The sequence below is a fragment of the Pristis pectinata genome, chromosome 10 (genome assembly GCF_009764475.1).
Source record: "Pristis pectinata isolate sPriPec2 chromosome 10, sPriPec2.1.pri, whole genome shotgun sequence".
NCBI lineage: Eukaryota > Metazoa > Chordata > Chondrichthyes > Rhinopristiformes > Pristidae > Pristis > Pristis pectinata.
Window position 1 is genome coordinate 25,171,027 of NC_067414.1, and position 22,628 is coordinate 25,193,654.

General features: G+C 40.5%; 1 protein-coding gene across 1 annotated transcript; it reads left to right on the forward strand.

Annotated features, from left to right (window-relative positions):
* Window positions 1-462: 462 nt before the first annotated feature.
* Window positions 463-22,156, forward strand: tbx18 (T-box transcription factor 18). The gene is made up of 8 exons (XM_052024439.1): window positions 463-886; window positions 1,278-1,452; window positions 2,126-2,227; window positions 3,402-3,573; window positions 5,999-6,166; window positions 6,952-7,016; window positions 17,612-17,706; window positions 18,969-22,156. Exons 1-8 carry the CDS (start codon window positions 664-666, stop codon window positions 19,682-19,684), a joined length of 1,716 nt encoding a protein of 571 aa, XP_051880399.1. The 5' UTR covers window positions 463-663; the 3' UTR covers window positions 19,685-22,156.
* Window positions 22,157-22,628: the final 472 nt, after the last annotated feature.

Genomic DNA, 22,628 nt, shown 5'->3' on the forward strand with positions numbered 1-22,628 from the left:
TTTGCTTCAGTGCAATGTTTTTTTTTACTTGTATTAATGACTAAGACTGTGTCCCGCGCTATCGAACCGCTCCCGTCGGAGACTTAAGGGGAAGTAAAAGTAATGTTTCCTTGAATTGTTAAACCCATTAGAACACTCCCAAAAAGCGGACTACAGTGGAGCAGAAACCTGTTGACTGATGCTGAGACCATGTCCCATATTCGGACAAAAGTAGAAAATGATAATTAGGTGTGTGCTCACATTGGTCCATGAGGACAATCGCCGCCAGCGGATAGGGCGCTAGCGGCGTGATTGACAGGTCCCCGCCTCCTGCCGCCTGTAACTGACACGCGTGGAGCTGGACGGGTGAAGTATGTCCACCGCTCTCCTGCTTGTAAGTGCTGACAGATCAAGGCAACAAAATTCAATTACCAGCCCTAATTGCGCTCAGAGTCCACCCGCGGTGTGCCCAGTCCATGTCACTCCATCCGGCCCATTGGACGAGACGGAACCCCCGTTTCTTTCTCTCTCTCTCTCCCTCTCTCTCCGCCACTCTCAAAGCCCACTGATATCTCTTTCCAGCAATAATCTGCACACTGGATTCCGTCTGGGAGTTTGGGGAAAAGAAAATTCTTTAAAAAAAAGCTGTCTCCGACACACATACACACCAGAGCCCGACGTGGAATGGCTGAGAAGAGGAGATCGCCGTCCACAATGAGTTTGAAAGCTCATGCTTTTTCAGTGGAAGCGCTGATCGGAGCAGAGAAAAAGAGGAAACTGGACGATCGCTGCCTGAATGGTGTTGAGATAAAAGATGTAACAACAAGCCAGCCTGTGAATGCGTCGGGGAAGGACAGGAGCTCGGACGACGAGAGAAACTGTGGCACAGACTACAGCGAAAGATCGGGTGAGTTGCCGCACGTTAGTTAGCGCCCCATCTGCCCGTGTTTCCCCCACGCCGGTGAAAATAAGGGAATCTCCCCGGTTACACGCTGGATTGCTATTTTGGCGCTGGATTTCGGTTAAGTTTTCATCAAGGGAAATTTGTTTTATTTTTACTCTCACAACCATCAGTTTCAGATTATAAAATGTATAACGTTAGCCACCCGTTAGTTGCTAATAAATCAACCGAATTATTTGCATTATACTCGTCTCTGGGTTGCAAATGCAATTAAGATATATATGCATTTAAAATGTCCTTCATAGAATTAACTTTTTACTGTAGCATTTTTTAAAATTTGCATCTAAGCATAATCTTAGTCCTGTCGTGTGTTTCATGTTTTCCCCTTGTGCTTTAGTTCTGAACGGGGACGATGTACTGCAGTCTCCTTCCCCACCAATAGTCACTAAGGCCTATGTACCGCCCAAGTGCGGCACCTCTCGAGAGGACATTCATGCCGAGCTCCAAGGTGCTGACCTGTGGAAAAGGTTTCACGATATCGGCACGGAGATGATCATCACCAAGGCGGGAAGGTCAGTCTGACAGCGGCTCGCGAAACGCCTCTCAGTCAAGCTGCACTTTTTTTTTGTTTGGTGGTGAGTTGCAAGTTAGACGTAAAATGCTGATCCCTCATTATATGGAATGCGTTGCAAACTGTCAGTGTTAACTCTTTCTCTTTCGGTCTCCTGATTGTTTTGAATTGTTTTAATGCACCCCATTTCGCTTGATATTGCACTGAAGTTTATGTTATTTATTACGTATCAAGAAACGCACATTTCAGATTCGTTTGTGATTAAACCCACATGTGTCCGCCTGTAAACGTTTGAAAAAAGCTTCGTTGCGGATTGGAAAGGGAAAACTACAATTTTGTATCAGGGAAACCCATATGTTAGAAGTTTTTTTGTTGTTCATCTGTTCACGAAGCTCGATTGATTTGATCAGTATCCTGCACAGACTGAATGGGGATTGTTATTTGTAAAGCAATGTTTTGGGTCCGTTCGCTGCGGTTAAATTGGCCCCTTCCCCCGTTTAGAGCGGCGGGTGCTGGTTTTGCTGTCATTTGCTCGCTTTTTTCTTTCTGCAGCTCAAGGTCTCGTGTCCGATCTAGCGCGGTCTACACTATCAACAATTGCTGGATACGATATGTTTGATTATTTCCTTCCTTAATGTTGTTATGTTCATTCTTTTAAAAAAAATCGATTCCAGACGAATGTTCCCAGCTATGCGGGTTAAGATCACTGGCCTGGATCCCCATCAACAGTATTATATCGCCATGGACATCATTCCAGTGGATAATAAGCGTTACAGGTAACCAGTTCAAAATTCAGAGCGGTGCCTCTAAGTGTGTGTGTGTGAGAGAGAAGGGGAGAGAGCGCGGTCGCCGCTATTTGTCGGAATTCGTGCCTTTATGAGTCTGGTGCTAAATGAAACTGCGAACTAAAACAGTAAAACGCCCATTCAACCAACGTCAAGATTTTAAGTAATTATTGGTTTTGTACTGTCGGGAATCTGTTTAGAAGACGCGATTGAATAGATGCAGATCAATGCATAGAACAGCGCTGGATATACCTGGGAGAGCCGACAGGGGCCAAATTCTCCGTGTGCTGTTGGGCATAAATCAGAACAAATAAGTTGTGGGAAAAGAAGCCTTGTCCAAATTCCCAAAGTTGCTAGCTGGCCGTTTTGCTCTTCCACCCGGCTCGCACGGTGACGCCCATGATCATTCCCAAAACGCAACGGAAAGTAAGAAATAAACAGTGAGAAATCACCTCCAATGATACCAGTCCTCCGGCATTAGGATGCATCTCTCTCGGTGTTTCCTCGCAGGATTGATGTACATCTTTCAACCACTGTGCACACCCCTCACCATCCATGCTTCTAACCAGAACCACATCTCGGATAGTGGTGGTCGCTAACAACATTGTATACTTTCAGTCTTTATTATAAGATCACCTCCAGTAATACACATTAACGGGTACCCTTATATTTCCTTCTCTGACTCCAAGCAGCAGCATGCATGCAGGCATCAATTCACATCTTCCAGTAATTAATCTCAGCCTCTGTTGTCGGTTGCAACTATGAGCAGTAATGAACGTCTTCTTCATAACCCTTCTATACATCTTAACATTGCCCTTTGGATATTAAATCACTAAGTTTAATTAATCAGAAGCCCAGACACTAATAAAAGGCGACAATGAGGTATGAAATCTCGGATGACGATTAGATATATATGCTTCTTTTCGGGCGAGCTGAAAAGGTTTTATATCTGGACTGCTTTTAACGGGGCTTTTGTTTTTTTGCCTAATATTTCGTGATAATTTTAATAATGACAAATTGCAAGGTCGAAAAGAAAAATAGGGAAGATGTTTGATCATGTGTAATTATAATTTCCTCGATGAGAGTTTGGACGTGGTGGGCCGAAGGAGCTGTTTCCATGCTGTACGGCTCTCTGACTCTTGTTCTGACATCCCCCCTGACGCAGGTACGTGTACCACAGCTCGAAGTGGATGGTGGCTGGAAATGCTGATTCACCGGTCCCTCCTCGGGTTTACATCCACCCAGACTCTCCAGCCTCGGGAGACACCTGGATGCGACAAGTCATCAGCTTCGACAAGCTCAAGCTCACCAACAACGAGCTGGATGACCAGGGACATGTGAGTGCCCACTGCCCGTCCTCTCCGCTTCCTCTTCTGTGTAACTGCCGAACAGACTTTGTTTCCTCGTAATTCGTAGATCAGTTCAAAGCCACCGGGGATAAACTGCTTATTCTTTAAAAAACACAAATCGACCTAGTAATTCCGAAATCGATTGAAGGCAAATGTCTCCTTGCACTTTTTTAAAGCCAGTAAATAAATCTGGCGCACGGTTGCTGCCGCTGTCCTTGACGCCTCCTCTCGGCAGAGTTTATTTAAAACCACCTCGAACTTTATGAGATGGCCTCAGATTAGCGAACATGTTTGTTTAAGCAAGGCTAGGCTCATTAAATGGATATCCAACCTATTTTTTTAAAAAAAGGATAAATAACTATTTAGGATCAACTATTTAGGTTATTTAATCTGCAAACAAATGTGACAGGCAAAAATCAGGATAAGAAATATTGGAAGTTTGAGAACTTACTTTAACGCATGGACGATAAACACATCAAGGAATATCCTACACATTATCGCAAAGTAAATTATTTAATCGTTGAAAAATTAATGCAATCTTGCCAGAGAAATGTGCGATTTACATGAACAATTCTATATATATTCAGGCTCTGACTTCTTAAAACAACTTTACCGAAACCCACAGTGGTGGTTACAATATTTTCTGATTTGTATTTCCACTGTTAGCAAGTTGGTTCCATTTTATGCAGTCTTCCATGAACCATGAACACTACTTCTTTATTCTTTCTTGCACTATTTATTTATTCTGAAATTTATAGTATTTTTTCTGCCTCTGCACTGTGCTGCCGCTGCCGCAACACAACACATTTCACGACATATAGGTCAGTGATAAGAAACCCGATTCTGAATCTGAATCTGAGTGCTCCTCTTAAACGGGGAGCTCGGGCCGCGGTTGCCTGGTTGAAGCTGGCAGCCGGCACAGAGGGCGTCACAGTGGTGCTGTCAGGAGACGGAGGGGGAGGGGTAAACGGGCAATCCGAGTCTAAATATGAAGACATCGTATTACTGAAAGCGGGCTGCTATTCTGATTTATATCGCTAAGATAATAAAAAAAAGACATGCATTATTCTGGGAATGCGGGCATCGATAGTGAGGACGGGATTTGCTACTAATCCGTAGTTATTCTGGGAAGGTTGTGGTGGACCCTTTTGAACAGCTGCAGTCCTTTGCAGCAGTTTGATACAACTGCGTGGTTTAATAGGCTAGTTCAGGATCAACCACATGTAGGCCAGATTGGATAAAAGCGGTAGGTTTTCCTCCCAAATGAACAAGTTTTGTTTTTGCAATTGGCAACCAGTTCTTTAAATTTACATAATTTAAAATAACTTAAAATAATTCAAGTTAAAATTCTCAAGATCACGTCTTCTGGGTTATTAGTCCTAGTCTCGGGATTGCTAGTTTGCATCAATGCGAATCTGACTTTTAATTGTTACACTTTGGTTGCTGCAAGTGCCGTTGTGGAGTGCGAGAGCTTTCAGAACCAGCTTCTCCTGCACGAAAGTATCGTTCAAAACGTTCCCTCGGTTTATTATAGTTCAATGGGAGCGGTGCAAACTTTACAACCGAGAGCGTTGCGCCACGATCAGTATTCAGCGGTCCTCCTGTCGCGTTCACGCTACATCAGTGGCTCTCCGCTCCACCTACCAGTCTTGCAGCACAAGTGCGATTGATAAAATCTTTCCACTTGATTTACGGCGGTCTTGTTGAAGGCGGCTGGATGATTTTGTTCAGTAATAAAATAACATGTCGCATTTTGTAACCGGCACTGAGCCTGAGAACTAAGGACTTTTACTTTCTGGCTGTCGGATTCCCATCCAGGTTTGCGATTCTGCAATGTAAAGTTAACAAAACGGTCATCATTTTAATGCGCTGATAAGTATTTGAAAAATAAAACAGAGCATTAAATTAAAATATAATTCTTTTGAGGAGGTTACGTGTATGAACCGGTAGCTCGGTGCAAGTGAACGCAAAAAAAAAACTGGGTACCGAGCTACAGTTGTACTTAATGCCCCGTTACCCCGGATGCCTGATCGAACACATCGTTTCATTACCAACAGGGAATCCAAGTCTGGATTTATAACAAACCATCGGCATCAGCCTGATGTGTGCATTACCGGTGCTATGGAACGGAAACGGTAAAACCAAACTTCAGCACGAACGAATAATTACAGGGACCTACTTGCAAAAGACTCTTGGTTTATTTCAGAGAAACGCACTGGAGAAGTTTTGGTCTGAGCGCAACGTTGAACGAAATCCTTGATTCCGAAAAGAGCATCCCCCCTCCCCCCCCATTCTTAAAATCATTTAACCACCCAGGGATATTGCCCAATGGGTCACGAACGATGAAGCGCCGACGACTTCCTGCTTGAGTCCACCCTAAATTAACCATCTCGTTTGCTTGTTGCTGGAACAGATTATTTTGCATTCGATGCACAAGTACCAGCCCCGGGTGCACATCATTCGGAAGGAGTGTGGAGAGGAGCTGTCTCCGGTCAAACCCATCCCAAGAGGAGACGGGGTGAAGCATTTTTCCTTCTCGGAAACTGTCTTCACTACAGTGACCGCCTACCAGAACCAGCAGGTAGGAGGCGATCGGCAAATTCCACCCTTACCCCCGGCACCCTTCCCACCGAGTAATCAGGCGACCGGTGCGAATGCTCTCCGGGTACGCTCTGATCCTTTCTCCCTCTTTCTTAGATGGTTTCTTGCCATCTCCATTCATTTTCTTTTGATTGCAAATATTTACAGAACGGCTGTGTAAACGGAGTCCACACTCCAGCTACCAAATTACACATTTACCCGCATTTTTAATTTTCGTTGATAACTTGTAATATTTAGGTAATTTTGTGTCCAGTAATTTTTTTTCTTAAACAGCTGTTTTGATTTTGATGCGGCAAGAATGCTAGAGTGATTTAAATTTATGTCTGATGTAATTTGTCCGTCGGGTTTCTGGTGTGATTTCAGTTGACATCAGTTAATAGTATAACTGTTAGAAATTGCTCATCAAGTGAACAGTAACAGGCAAGGCGGGAAAAAAAATAACTCAGCAGGTCAGGTAGCATCTGTGGAAAAAGAAAGTTAACGGTTTCGAGTTTACGGCTGCTCGTCAGAACTGGGAAAAGGGGGGGGGCGGTGGAGGAGAGAGAGAGAGAGGGTTGCGAGTTCTAGGGGTGGGGATACGTTAGAGTGCGTGAGGGGAGTAGAAAAATCAAGGCGGCCAATGTTCCGTCGGCTGCTTGTAGTAATTAGATGAAAGAAGGTGACTCGTTTTCATTTATTAACAGCAGCGTTATGTAGCAGGGTGCAAACTCAAACCAAAACGTTAGGAATGATGATCCTCTAATGCCAATCCCAATTCTGTCTCAGATCACCAGGCTGAAGATTGACCGAAATCCGTTTGCGAAGGGGTTCCGCGATTCCGGACGCAACAGGTAAACTCATTTCATTCCCCGAAGGAGTTATGTGAAATCTGGGTGCTGACACTGGGTGCCGCTCACGATATTAAAGCCTTGAGTTTGCAGTAAAGTTTCAAACCGACCTCACACTTCCCACGCCTTCCTTACACTGAAGTACTTAGAGCTTGCACGGCAAGGGCAGAGATTTAGCGGCAGAGATCAGCGCTGCAGTGCTTTTTCAGTCGGATTCCTATGTTTAAAGTTTAAAAATTGAAAAAAAAGGACCAGACTCTGGTCTCTTGGAAAGTACAGGAAAAAGACGATTTTATCTGCTAAACAAACTTGGCTATTTGATAGCGCAAGCGCGGCAAGTGATAAAATAGGAAAAGTTCAAGACATCTTGTGTAAATTATCGCCTTAGCAACATCTCTCCGGGAGGCGACTTTTATCTCGACACTAACTAGAACGCAAAAGCTCCTATTACTGAGGAAAATGAAGCATGATGTTTGAGCCCGTCCACCCAATAAACTTTTTATTGTAGCTTCCTGCAAAACGCCTATGATCCCCTTATAAAGGTAGTGTGAAAACCATTGTATCGCAACGAAATATTGGCAAGCGGATATCTAGCCCGACTTTCTTGATTACCTGCTTGGCACCTTTCACGGCCGTGGTCCGGTTAAACGTGGGCCAATTACGTTGATTTAAATTCTTTGCCAGATTCGTTCACAACTATAGAGCGGTCGCGGTGACGGCGGTACTGTCTCAGTATACCTGACCCACTGGGACGAACGCGATTCCAAACGTCCTGACCCAGCTATTGCGCTGTGTCTATGGGCGCTGCGTGCTCGGTGTAACTTTTGCTGGGAAGCCCTGAGACCGGTCGCTGGGAAAATCTCACACTGGTGGCAGAATATTTGGGAATGTTTCCGCAATCTATGAATCCCGCACTATTAACGCGGTCTGGAGGCGCTGGTCCGTCTGCAGCGAGTTATTTGCACTCTCGGCAAAATTACATTGAGACTGTTTGCTGTCAATTAGTCCTCCAATGGAAAGATGCTCAGTAAAAGGAAAACTAGTTTTCAATAAAACACTTCGATAAAAATAGAAAATGCTGGAAATACTCACCAGGTCAGGCAGCACCCGTGGACAGAGAAACAAAGCTAATGTTTTTGGATCCATGGTGGTTTTAAAACACTCATCTCCATCCATTCCACAATCTGGTGACAATTGGTTAGTGGAGGGGAGGAGAGTCAATAGAGGGCGGGGGGTGGGGGGCGGGAGTGGTATTGTCTCAGAATTAAGTTAAAGGCTTTCTCCTTATCCAGACATCCTCCCATATATCCCAGTTGTAATCCGTTCTCTGGAAATGGCCAGATGAACAATCGCAGGAAGAAAACAGGGCTCCTGCTGTATAAATGTAGCCCGCCTCGGCTGATTTCCTCATCGTCTTCTGCTAAACCATTTTCTACTCTCACATCACCCTGAAGAGAAAAGAGAACGATTCATTCAGTGCTTCTCCAGTTTTCTCTCTGGTGCCTTCAGCCCCACTGTTTCTGGTGTATGAGCACCAAATCAGGTCTGGTTTTAGTCTATCTTTCAGTCCCCCTTTTCCTTATTTATGATACCAGTGCCCCAGTCATTTGACCCTAGTCCAACTTTCCTTGCTGATTCCCAAGTTCACAAACTTTTAGTTTTAGTTCCCCCCTCCAATTAGAACTAGATCAGCTCTATACATGGACTACTTAGCTTTACACTGTCACCTTGGGAGATCTCCAAGGATATAATTCTGGTGCCATCTGCTTCCTCATCTACATACTGCTCTTTAGTGACTTCATCCATTGTCACCTGATATAAGACCATGAGAAACCGGTACAGAAGTAAGCCATTCCAAACCTTTCCCATTATTGTTGATCTTCTAGCTCAACCTTCTTATGCCATCCCAAGGGTCTCTATTCCTTAGTTTCCAAAAACTTGAACATACTCACTGATTGAACATAACATACTTCTGGAATAAGGACTTCCGAATATTCATCTTTGAGTGAAGAATTTCTTTTCATATCAGACTAATATTTCAGATTCCATGCTCCAGCTTCCTCTCCTATCATATTCCATCATCTTCAGCCCTTTGTCACTTCCACCTATCACCTCCCAGCTTCTGACACTATTTCTACCCTCCCCTCCTCCATCTGACTATCACCCCTCCTCACCTGGATCCACCTATCGCTTGTCAGCTCTTGCTCTACTCCTTCCCCTCACCCCTTTCTATCTCCCCTCTATCTTTCACTCCAGATGAAGGGCCTTAACCTGAAGCACCGTCTGTCCATTTCCCTCCACAGATGCTGCCTGACCTGTTGAGTTCTTCCAGCATCTTGTTTTTGGTTTATAAGCTCTTCATCCAGTGGAAACATGCTCCCAGGACACATCATTTTAGATTTAAGAATTTTTTACATTTCAATGAAATTTGCCTCATTTTTCTTAACTCTAGAGAATAAGACCTATCCTACTCAATCTCCCCTCAGACACAAACACCTCAACTCAAGAATCAGTCCAGTGAACGCTCTTTATAATATAATTTATGTTTTCATGAATAAGGACATCAATGCTGCAGACCCACATCACATATACATGGAGTAGGATATCCTTATACTTGAATCCTTCTGTAATAAACACTAACCTGCCATTTGCTTTCTTAATTGCTTGCTATACCTGAATTCTGACATTTTGTGATTCTGGCATTTCACTCAGATCCCTCTGAATTGCAAGTTTGTTACCATTTAAATGTTATCTGTGTTTCTATTTTTCCCATCAAAACTATCATTTCTCCACCTTGTACTCTATCTGTCATGTTCTCATCCACTTAATTAACCGGTCTGTATTCCTTTGCAGCATCTGTCCTTTCTCCACCTGGTTTTGTTTTGTCACTAAACCTGGATATTTTACATGCAATCTCTCATTAAAATCATCAATATAGTTTGTGCTTAGCTGAGGCCCAAGTACTGAACCTGTGATACCAAGTTGGCTTCAACCTGCCATTCCGAGAATAAACTCTTTAATCCTACTCACTGTTTCATGTCCATTTATATAATCTTCAAATCATACTAAAAATGGATACTCTGGTGGTCAGACTTTGGTGTGGATCTTCTTATGTGGCACCGTATCAAAGGGTTTTTAGATCCAAAAGCACTGGTTTACCCTTATCTACCTTTCTAGTTACAACAAAATTGTCAAACTCTAGTTCTCTTTCATAAATTTAATTGAAAACCAAAAGACTACAGATGCTGAAAACCTGAAGTATAAACAGAAAATGTTGGAAACACTCAGCAGGCCAGGCAGCGTTTTGGAAAGATAAATCGAATTAATGTTTCAGGTCAAACACCCTTCATCAAAACTGATGAAAGGTCTTCAACCTGAGACATTAACTCTGTTTCTCTTTCCACAGAATCTATCTAAGCTGTTGAGTGTTCCTAGCATTTTTTTGTTTTTACAATGATGTCCTGCCAATATGTGCCAAGTAATAAATTGTAATATTTTTCCTACTGCTAGGGTAAACTACATGCTTCATGGTCCCTTATTGTTTTCTCTACATCTTGGAAAAACAAGGTTACTTTTATCTTCCAATTCATAGAGACAATTCTAAAATTTGGAATGTCAAAACTAACTCATCCACTATCTCTATTCCCAACTCATTTAAAACAGGTTTAGCGGATTTGGCAGCTTTTACTCCCATTAATTACTCCAGTGTTTTCCTTTACAGCTTCAAATTTCTTTAAATGTCTGATTCTCTTAAACTCTTGGTTCCCTGTTACTTCCAAAATATTGTCTGTCTTTTACTATTAAGGGGTGGAAATTAATTGTTTAATGGCTTTGCCATTTGCTTATTCCTTAATATTGTTTCCCCTAACTGTAGTTTGGACCCACATTTACTTTAACTATTTGCCTTCTTTGCAGATTCCTTTGGGAGTCATCACAATCTGTTTTATTTCTTATTAACTTACTATCATCTTTATGCTTTTCTCTGCTGTTCTTTGCTGAATTCTAAAATCTTTGCATTCCTTGGGTTTACTTTATCTTTTGAAAACATTTTAAGACTCCTCCTTTAATTTAAAATGTTCGTTAACTTTTCATGTTAGGGATAGTTGGCTCATTGTTTTATTTTATTTCTTAAGTTGCAAATTTGAATTATTTCTTTAAATGATTGTCATGCTTTTATTGTTCTGCCATTTAGTTCATGCCTCTGGCCTCTGTGTGATAAGTCTACATTCTCACATGTAGATTCAGAATCTGCTGTAACTTCATTTGGCCATTCACTTTCTTTATTCCCTCAGCATCAACTTTATACATTTGACACTGAACTCATCTCCTGTAATCGTCATTGTTTCAGGCTCGTTATTCTGTTCACATATCAGATGAGGTTTCTATCATATTTTTGCTAACAGCATCATAAAAATAACACCTACTTCCATCTCCCGTAGTGTCACTTCTACTATTGAACAGCTCCTGCTTAAATGAGTAGCTGTTCCTTTGTCACCTCAAGACTCCAACACTGCTAAGTAGCCTTCATTTTGTTTATGTCTTGGAAATTTCATCTTCTTCAAAATTATGCTTTCACCTCTCAATTTCAAATCAAATGTCATTCACTTATCACATTTGGTTACTTGCATAAATACTTATCATCAGTTGATGGCCCACACCTAAACTATTCGAGTCACTTACCCCAGTGATACAAATTCTCCTCTCAGCCCAAATTCTTAGCTCTTCACTGATTTTCTCTTCCTTTGGGCATTTGGAAGACCAGTCTTCTGACTAGAAGAAAGCAGTTCTGGACTACCAATGGAAAAGGAAACAGTTCTAGCTGTATATTATTTTCTATGATTATTGGTTTTGTCCAGCTATACAATTCATCAGCAGCTTTATCCTGTGAGACTGGAGAGTGTTGGACTGGTCAAAGTCAAAGTCGAGTTTATTGTCATATACACAAGTACATGTATGCACAGGTGCAATTAAAAACTTACTTGCTGCAGCATCACAGGCACATAGCATCATATAAGATTTCTTTATTAGTCACATGTACATCGAAACACCCAGTGAAATATATCTTTTGTGTAGAATGTTCTGGGGGCAGCCCACAAGTGTCACCACATTTCTGGCGCCAACATAGCATGCCCACAACTTCCAAACCCGTACGTCTTTGGAATGTGGGAGGAAACCAAAGCACCCAGAGGAAACCCACACAGACACGGGGAGAACGTACAAACTCCTTACTGACAGCGGCGGGAATTGAACCCAGGTCGCTGGCGCTATAATAGCGTTATGCTAACCGCTACACTACCGTGCCACCCACATATAACCAGCATTCACAAGAAAGAACACAATTAGAAGAAAATAAAAGTCCATTTTAGTGCAAAGTGATCAAAGTGGTCATAGTGTTGCTAAACTGGAGTGATTAGGGTTTTGCCGGTTAGTTCAAGAACTGAATGGTTGAAGGGAAGTAGCTGTTCTTGAACCTGGTGGTGTGGGACTTCAGGCTTCTGTACCTCCTGCCCAATGGTAGCTGCAAAAAGATGGCATGGCCCAGATGGTGGGGATCTTTGATGATGCATGTTGGCTTCTTGAGGCAGCGCCTTCTGTAGATACTACCAAAATGGTGAGGAAGGATGTGCCCGTGATGTATTGGGCAGAGTCCACTACTCTCTGCAGCTTCTTCCATTCCAGCGCATTCAAATTGCTGTACCAGACCATGATGCAACTAGTCAGGATACTTGCAACAGTACATCTGTAGAAGTTTGTTAGAATTAGGAGTTTGTTTGGTTTGGTTGGTATCAGGGCATCCCAGCGCCTCATTTGTTAGACATGAGCATGTTGAAGTTTTAAGAATTTTTGCCCACTAGCTTGCTGGAAATGCAAATTGAAATCATTGCACCAAAGGCAACAGAGGATCTGGCAAGTAATGCTTGGTAACATTGAAGAACATCAGGTCAAATACTGCTAGCCGAGGCCCATCACCTGTAACTGTCCTCACAATCACCCAGTGCCCAAAGCTATCTGGTCCAGAAGTAGATGGGCTGTCTTGTTGGCCCGAAGCTTCCAGACTCCAGCACCAAGGACTGAAACAGCTGAGCCCTCAGTAGTACACCAGGGAATCCCAACCCCCAAATGTCCTCTGACAGCTTTGACAGCATCACCGCATTCCCAGCTTTGCTGACTGTCTCAGCTGTCAGGGTCTTTTTTTCCACTGGATATTCATAAACACTCTATGGCTCTAAACATTTACATAAGAGCACAAAAAAAAGGGCCGGTGTAGGCCATCTGCCTGCCTCACTATTCAATATGATCATCACTGAGGCCTCAGACCTCAACTCCTTTTCTGTGCCAATTCCACATCGCGTTCAATTCCCCAATCCTTCAAAACATTGTCTACTTCCTCTTTAAGTACTTCCAGTGATCCAGCTTCCAGAACCCTCTAAAGTAGAGAATTTCAGAACTTTACAGCCCACTCTGAGAAGAAATTCTTATGCACGTCCTTTTTAAAAGACTGCCTCCTTAGCTTGTCACTACATCCCCTAATTTCAGACTCTCCAATGATGGAAACATCTCATCATCTACCCTGTCATGTTTCCATGGGATCTTATAGGTTGATCTGTCATCCTTCTAATCTCCCCCAAATAATACAAATCTAACTTTTTTAGCCATACGTGATAGGAGGATCCTCTGTTATAGGAATTAGCCTAATGAATCTCTTCTGGACTGACTGCAATGCTAGTAAATGGAGGGCTATGTTGGAGGGAAGGGTTACATAGATATTAGAGCAAGATAAGATGTCGGCACAACATCGTGGGCTGAAGGGCCTGTACTGTGCTGTAATGTTCTATGTTCTATATTCTTTGTTAAATAATATGAGGAACAAAACAATACTCGATTAACTAGATGCAACTCATAAACGTCCAGTACAATTGTAACAATACTTTTCTATGTCTAAACTTACAATAAAGGCCAAGGCCCAGCTGCTGCACCTGCATGTTAACCTTCTGTGTTTCAGGCACAGGAACACCTAGATCTCTCTATAATACATTCATTTGCAGTCTCTCTCCATTTGGACTTTTGACTGCTCTTACTGAAGTGCATGACCTCAGACTTTCCTACATTAAATTGCATCTGCCAAGTTTTCACCCACTCACTCAATCTATCTGTGTCCTGTTGTAGAGTCCAAATATCCTCATCACAGCATACCGTCCTACCCAGTTTCATGTCAGCAGGAAACTTGGATAATGTACACACTGTCCCCTATTCCAAGACATTAAAAATGCTATCAAATGTGAACTAAAGAATTAGAAAAAAATCAAGAACATTTAAAGTGTGTAAAAAAAACTAAAGACACATTAAACACTTATTATCTAAAACTTGAACAACCCACCTTTTTTTAAAGAAACTTACCTTCTCTTTAATATTCCCTGTAACCCTACATTCTCCATTCATTTCTCTGGGGTTGTGGATCCTGCTCTAGGTCTAATCTAGTGCAGAATTTGAGAGTTGATTTTCCCTAACACAAATGCTGGGAAATCTCAGCAAGACTGAGCTTGTCACTGGATTCCATGGTGAATTCAGCAATGGAATGTTTCAAAACATGTACCACGGACTATTCCCAAGTAAGTTCCATGCAGAACATTCACATTTGGCAACAAAATCCAGGCCATAAGCTTCTACGTGAGAGTATCAGGACAGAAGCTGAAGCTATTTTTTTCTGACTGTGAACTGTAGAAGCAACCAAGAGACCACTTGGATCCCTGGTTTCACATTTCATCTGAAGGACAGCACCTTGACAGTGCTGCATGTCCTCAGTACTGCAGTGGAATGTTAAGTAGAGGTTTGCTCTGAAGTGTCTGAGTCAGAGGTTGTAAGGTCAAATTGCATCCCAGAGGTGAGAGTGCTACCAATTATATATCAGATGGTTGGGGAAGAAATCATTGTTTCAACAGCTTCAGCGAAGGCATTGTGAATAGTTGTGATGCCACCAGAAATAGATCTCATAGGACAGGAGTCAAGCAGGGCAATCATCTCACTTGGATGGCCACAGTTCATAATTTGGGCAGTTCATCATGTTCCACTAGTGGAGCAGAAGACCACACTTTCCTTGGCTTGTCCTTTAATAGTTGAGTGTTGTCCACATTTTCCTTGGAAAATCAAAGGCTGTGGTTTATCACTCGGTTCATTTACCCGGTTGTAATTGGTCATGCTTGTGGTCAACCCACAGAGGTTGGCTGTTGTTAGTTTGTAGGGTTTGAAGTATGTTCTGGTATGACTGTTAGATTCCATAAAACTGAGTATGGGATTTCGAAGGTCTGAAGCACAGAGATTTAGCACATAATTGTTTACTTTCTGGGCAAAAGAGGTTGATTGGCAATCATTAACCATGAATCAATATTTCTGATGTTGTTAGTAAATATACTAAATTTTCTCCAGTGAATTAATTGATTATTTAATGGATAAATGGAAATTGCAACATCATGAAAACTGCAATTTGTTTTTCACAAACCTAGTGGATGGAATAAATTGGGCAATAATATGACAATTAGCAATGCCCATTACTTTTTCCTGACAGCAAGTGGCTGGCTGATTTGCATGTTAAAATGTGTCATTCCACTGTTTTTACTAATAGCCAAATCTGGCCTAGTGTTTACCTATTTAAACTAAAATCAAATATACATCAACTTAATTTTATTTTCCATCATATAGCAAAGCAGTTTACATCTGTTTTAACAGTCAAGTACAGAAGTGAAAATGCAAATGAATATCCCAGGGAGACCAGTGCTGGTTGCCACACTATAGGAAGGGCATGATTATAATGGAGAGGATGCAGGGGAGATTCAACAGGATGGATCGTTCCAGTTATGAGGAGAGACTGGAAGGACTGGGTTTGTTTTCCTTGGAGCAGAGGAGGCTTGACAGAGATGTACAAAATTATGAGAAGCTGAGACAGAATAGACAGAAATTTTTCCTCATGTCAAAGGTGTCTAAGATCAGAGGGCATAAGTTTAAGTTGAGGAGTAAGAGATTCAAGGGAGTATCTGATGAAGAATTTTTTTACCCAGGGGGTAGTTGCTATCTGGAATGCACTGACTGAGAAGTTGGTGGAGGCAGGTACTCTCACAACATTTAAGAAGCATCTGGACGAGCATTTGCATCACCAAAACATAGTGGGCCATGTGCTGGTAAGTGGGATTAGTATAGATAGGTACTTAGTGGTCGGTGTGGACATGGTAGGCTGAAGAGTCTGTTTCTGTGCATTATGACTTAATGACTCTATCACCAGGTATTGCAAAAGAAACACTAATTATATTTTTAAATTATATATATAATAAACTATGATTGGCTTATATTAAATTATAACTGGCTTATACTGATTTATATTTCTGTTATAAATCCATCCAAGAAAATGTCATTGGTTACATTAATTTTGTCCAGCTAAGTTACCTGGAGATACTTCTTCATATTCCATTTATCCTTCATTTATCAGTGTGACATCAGTTTTGCTAACCAAACTACGTTTGGGCAAAACAGATTAGGATATTCCTTTTAAAATCCAGTAGAGTGTCTGAAAAGTTTGCATATGAATGGTGCAATCATTTAAATATGATGTTTAAACCATTTGTGTGACATTGCAACAAGGGCTCCTGATGGATATGAAATTACCAGCATGGAATGGAAAAAATTAAAGGTGATTCATTCTCATTTCAGTTTTGGAAAGAAAAGTCCGAGTGATTCTGTTCCACTGTTATTTAGATAGACAGACATGGTGCCCTGAAGGCTGGATTGTATCCACACATTAGGAGGAAGCATGCAATTATTTCATTGAATGACTTCATTCAAAGCTAAGCCTGGTGAAATAGTAATATGTCGAAACATGCTGCTTAAACATTGAGAACTTGTAAAAATTGAATGAGATTATATTTTTTTATTAACTGCATCCCTAGCCATTAGTCAAGAGGCAAAGATAAAAATACATTTTTAAAAAATTCCATACTTTGCTCAAAAATATCATCAAATTAGGAAATAATATTTAAAAAAGTAAATCCAGCAGTTATTTGAACCCTGAACAACCATTCTTACTTTGAACGGATTTTAAAATGACTTTGTTTCTTAAATGGCCTTGTGAATGTTCCTCTGAGACCAGAAGAGAATATGTCCTTCATTGGAACAATAATCAATAATAACAAATCAAGCCAAACTTCACTGATTAATTATAGGACTGTCTCCCCCTTCTCTTACATTTGAAACTTACAAACATGATTTATTTCCTAATGCATGGTTATTTTGAAAGTTATTTTGCACACAATATATACCACTGAGTAAATAGGAATTATATTTTGAAAACATAATAAGTGCTGGGGTTGGCACTAAACACGTGCAACTCCAACCGATGGAATTGATATTCATATAATAAGATGTAGGATATTGACATAGGTCAGGGCTCTTACTCCATTGTTGAAGGAATCCTTGTAATTATTAATGTTCGAATGTTGAAAATTAGTTTCAAATAACTGACAAATTAAGTTTTCCAAATTCATAAACTTATTTAAACTCTTTGTGCATAAATGATCAAACATGTATCTCATGGCATAATTTTCTTGACCTAGGATGGGTTTAGAGGCTATTGTGGAATCCTATGCATTCTGGAGACCCTCTTTGCGGACCCTTAGCTTTGAAGATATACCTGGAATTCAGAAACAAGGTAATACCTTGGCTTTTTTTTTGCTGTCATTTTCTCCGTCAATAATAATAGGCAAATTCAATCACTGTAAGCAGACAAAAAGTATTTCAATATCTAAAGAAATCAAATAAAACTGATAACAAAAATATTTTTTTAGTTAGACTAATACCTTAATATATTAATCTCACTTTGTAATGCTAGATAATCTGTAATTGATTAATTTAGTCTTTTATGCCTGACTTACACCAGTGTCTAAGTTAAAAGTAACAAATTGGTGATACCTTCAGGATATAACTACCCTTTAAAATCAGCTGAGCAATCTGCCAGTTTCAAAATCAAGGACGTGACTGCACATTGAGAGCATTAGATGTACAGTATGTTATCAAGTAGAGTATGAATAAAATCCATTATACCTAGTTCTTGGTAAAAGTCTTAAATTCTGGTTGGGGATGCAAACTGTGTGCATCTGGCTAAAGGAAGTGATTTAACCATACACACTTGCTTTTGTCCAAAAGCTGGAACAACATTATATGATGGCATTGGGAGCTTTGAATAAAACAAAAGTATGAGATAAATTTAACAGGATAAGCAAAACATTAAACGGTTGCTCTTACCACTCTGGATTGAAATATAGCAGCATTCTGAGCATGAGCATAAATTTGGTAGATTTCTGCTTTTGCTGAAGGCACTAACTCTTGCCAGGGTACAGGACCATTGGGTTGAACAGTAAGAGTTGCCACAAATTTTTCTAAGGAGCGGTTTTGTACTGTCCTCACCTGATATCTACTTACCACCATCTGTTGCTAGAAAGATTCGGAAAGTGGCAGATTATCCACTTCCCGAGCTAGGAGTGCAGGGTTGGGGATATTTGGTAGTGGGAAGGGGGAGTAGAGGCAGGAGGGTAGAGCAGCAGTGACAACCATGCCACCTGTTGTAGCAACAGATCAGAGATCCTCCTTGCCTGTACAACCCAGTTGTTCAATGAATAAACTCATTGATTTACCGAGGGTGCAGTTGTAGACCACTTGTGCCTCTGATCAATGCTCGTTGGCATTGTAGATGGCATTCCACTGTGTCAAACCAATTTTAAAGCTAAAAAAGGTAAGGAGGATGTGTACTCATTAGACATGTGACAATCGTTCGCAGGAAGCTATGTAACCTGAAAAAACTGCTTGTTACTTCCATTTTCATATACTGATTTAGTAAATTTTTCCATATTCAATGATATTTAAAGGATGTTTACTATATCAAACTTTGCAAAGAGACTATGCTTTTCTTAATAGGTGGTACAGTACCTTCAACCACCCATCAGAGTCCAGGAAGCAGTGCTCCAACACATCGTCTGCCTGGCTCTTCCTGTTCCTCGCCAGCTTTCCACCTGGCACAAAATAGTGGCCAACTCTGCAACCTGAGCCCAGCAGACTTCACGACCTGCAACCGCACAGGCCTGGCCTTCAACAGATACAGTAGTAGTCTTGCTGAAACCTACAACCGTCTGACCAGCCCAGGCAGTGAAACATTTGCAACTCAGAGGACACCTTCCTACATTGGTGTGGCCAACACAGCAAGTGTGAACATGTCAATATCAGGCAGCGACGGAGAAGCGTTCAACTGCCACCAGGCTGGGTTGCCAGTGCCGATTTCGGGGATATCATCTCCTCAGCTCCAGTACATCATGCCTTCACCATCAAATAATGCTTACACTGCCAATCAGACCCACCAGGGCTCCTACAGTACTTTCAGACTACATAGCCCATATGGCTTATATGGATATAATTTTTCCACTTCTCCCAGACTGGCAGCCAGCCCTGAGAAAATAATTTCTTCCCAAGGAGGTTTCCTGGGTTCATCTCCCAGTGGCACCATGACGGATCGACAGATCTTGCCCACCGTGGATGGGGTGCATATTCTTAATAGCAGCCAGCAAAACATGTTTGACACACGGTCTTTAGGGAATTTGACAGCTTCACCATCCCAGATTCCAGCACATTTAGTTTGACAAAATAGTTGTGGTGGGTGAAATGCGTACTGCAGCATAATAAAATATTTGTGGAGATTCTCCATTTATCAACACTTTCACCAATATGAAATACGTTTCTGATCAGTGCCGCTAGTAGGACTTGTACTGATTATGCTGGAGATTGGAACAACTTTGGACTTTGCATCGACTGAAGTGTTTGTTCCCATAGTACGTATGATGTGTCAGGTGATAAGGTGCTCCAACTGTGCTCCCAGAAGAGATTCAAAGGACAAAGGAACAGTTGAAGTGGAAAAGAAGACCAGTTGCTTTCAAGAATTATTATCATTGACTATGTATCTTGTGTATTGATGCCATCTTTTGAGCTGGCAATTGAATCCACTAACTGTGGCAGATAGTGAATGGACTTGGTTACAATGTGAAGTCGATCAAGACACCAAGATGCAAAATGCCTGACGTACAATAAAGAATCTGTCTCAACATTCAACCTCACACAAACTTACAAGCACCATTCTTTGGCCATCTGGAGGCTTTTCCTTCCTTGCTTCAACTTTCTTCTCCACAGCCTTGGGAGTGTTGCCCTGGAGTGACATATGGTCTTATATACTTTGGATCCTTTCAGTTCTCAGCCAAGTAGCCTTTCTTTTCCATGAGTCTAAACTGTGATTGTTAATAGACTGCCAAAATAATGGGTATCACCGCAGCAAAGGCTAATCCTGTCTGAACCTGATGGCCGCACAAGTGCACTTTTCACAGGATTACGTGTACAGTGACATGTATGCAAGCAATATTACATGAATGATCTTCCCTTTTATAGAACATTGATGTTCCCTATTATAGAATGGTCTAATCTCTGGAGCTAGCCATTAAGATCAAGACACTCAATACAGAGTAGTGATTGTTTCCACAATCTTGGATTAATCTTTACAATATCCATGCAGTCAAGTTAAAATAATAATTGATTTCTCTCTCCTCTTCATGTTTTTAACATTATACTTTAAAAAATCAGCCTGTTTAACACCCTTATAATGCAACATAAAAGATGACAATCAACATGCCAATTTATGCCAAAACAAACAAGTGATTTACATTAATTAATATGTAATTTAATATGAAATTGTCCCCGAAATATAGAAAACAAATCAAAATACAGGGATATAAGATACTTGCATTTTATGGCAGCATATTAGAAGTGCATTTATTCAATCTTTATTCATTTTTATTCAGGGGAAATAGTATAAAAATATTAGTTCTTTTGTACAATCAGCTATGCTTTCATTCATGATTGCCTTTGAGAATAATCGCAGCGCCAATTTAAGAAATAATAGTTTCTGAGTTCTTTCTGATAATATGGAACAGAAATACAAGTTGATATCGTACTCTCCAATTGAGAATCACAGGTCAAATATATAGAATTAATATTACATGAAAATCATACAAGATGTTCTCCCTTAATAATCTGGGATAAAATAATTAACAGAAGAGACAACAGTGGATACCTTTCTGACAGAGACTTTCAAAATATATAACCAATAATTACACATTTTGTTGAAACTGTTTCTGAATAAGACACATAAGCTGCTGCTCATAAACTGATTATGCCCCCTTTTAGAAAGCTGCTAAAGTAAAAACTAAAGATTTTCGACTTAACTCCAATGTCTTAGTAAATGGTGACTGTGTACCAGAAAATAAAGTAATGCCCTCGAAATATAATAATGCCCCTCATAAAAAAAGCACTTGAAATGACTACAAGAAATAATAATTCACAAAGAATATATCTGCAAAATATCTCCCATTTGGGAAGAATTTTTTTATTCTCAAGTATCTTGGGGTTATATATGCAATAGGATTAAAAAATTAAGATATGCTTCAAGATTGTTTGACCTTGCTTTATCTGCTTTGGGAAATATACATGCATATATTTACAAGATTCTGGTGTTTGAAGCAATTTTGCCAGATTAAGTGCTTCATGATAGAATATTTAAAGTAACAGATGTAATTTGGGTAACATTGTGCTCTTTTCCCATAGAGAACATTACCAGCATCAAATCACAAGGACTACAGTCTTTCACTCCTTTTCTGAATTACACCATACCATAAGTGCCAAATTTTCTTCTCTTTTTGTTATTCAGCAGTGAGGAAGTATGTCTAAATTATCAAACGTGAATAGCTTTGTCAAATATTGTTAAAAAACCTGTACTTTGAAATTGTTTAAAAGTGTAAATATGTAACTATGATACTGCAAAGTTTTACTGGCAATAAAAAATGTAGACTTTACATAAATACATGCCCAAAGAGCCTCCATTAAAGTTATACCTTCAAGGTATTAATTAACAAGACCAAGAAGATTCCAGTTTCTTTAGATTAGCTCATCTATCATGTTTAAAATAATAAAGAAATATTGAAAATATTATGCATTACACATTCTATTCTGATGTTTACAATGAAGTAGTATAGCTATTGATCATAGCTATAAATTGATACTATTACTGATTGCTTTAATATTAATTATAATAGGGATATTTTCCACTTTCTAGAAAAAATACAATCTGTTTAATATTTAATGCCTGCTAATGGAAATGGAGTGTATACTTTGGATTTCACTGGTGCAATTGTTTAATAAAACTGCAATAAAGAGAATAACTGATATAGACTAATTAGCACTCACATAACATCATTTCACTTTTCTAAGTGATTACATGATTTAAAAGGCAGAAAAACATAGGCCTTTGTTTTGCTAGGTTTTACCAGCTATTCCACATGGATTCAGATGTCATGCTGTGCTGTCGACAGTCTTTGAGTGATTCTGGGAGGGAGGGCTTGGTGCTGGTTGTAACTGGGATGGAATGGGATGAGCTCCTGTCAGGGAGAGGGAGCAAGCCCAATCCTTATGGTCCCTGCTTGGTTTATCAAGTGCAAAGGCTGCTGGAGAATTCTGGGTGAGGAGGGCATTACAGCTGGCCCA

What these genes read in the sequence shown, in the direction of transcription:
- tbx18 (XM_052024439.1), top strand. Translation starts at nt 664, where the DNA reads ATGGCTGAGAAGAGGAGATCGCCGTCCACAATGAGTTTGAAAGCTCAT. An exon ending in AGACTACAGCGAAAGATCGG is followed by an intron (nt 887 to 1,277) that starts GTGAGTTGCCGC and finishes CTTGTGCTTTAG; the next exon opens with TTCTGAACGGGGACGATGTA. An exon ending in CGCGATTCCGGACGCAACAG is followed by an intron (nt 7,017 to 17,611) that starts GTAAACTCATTT and finishes TTCTTGACCTAG; the next exon opens with GATGGGTTTAGAGGCTATTG.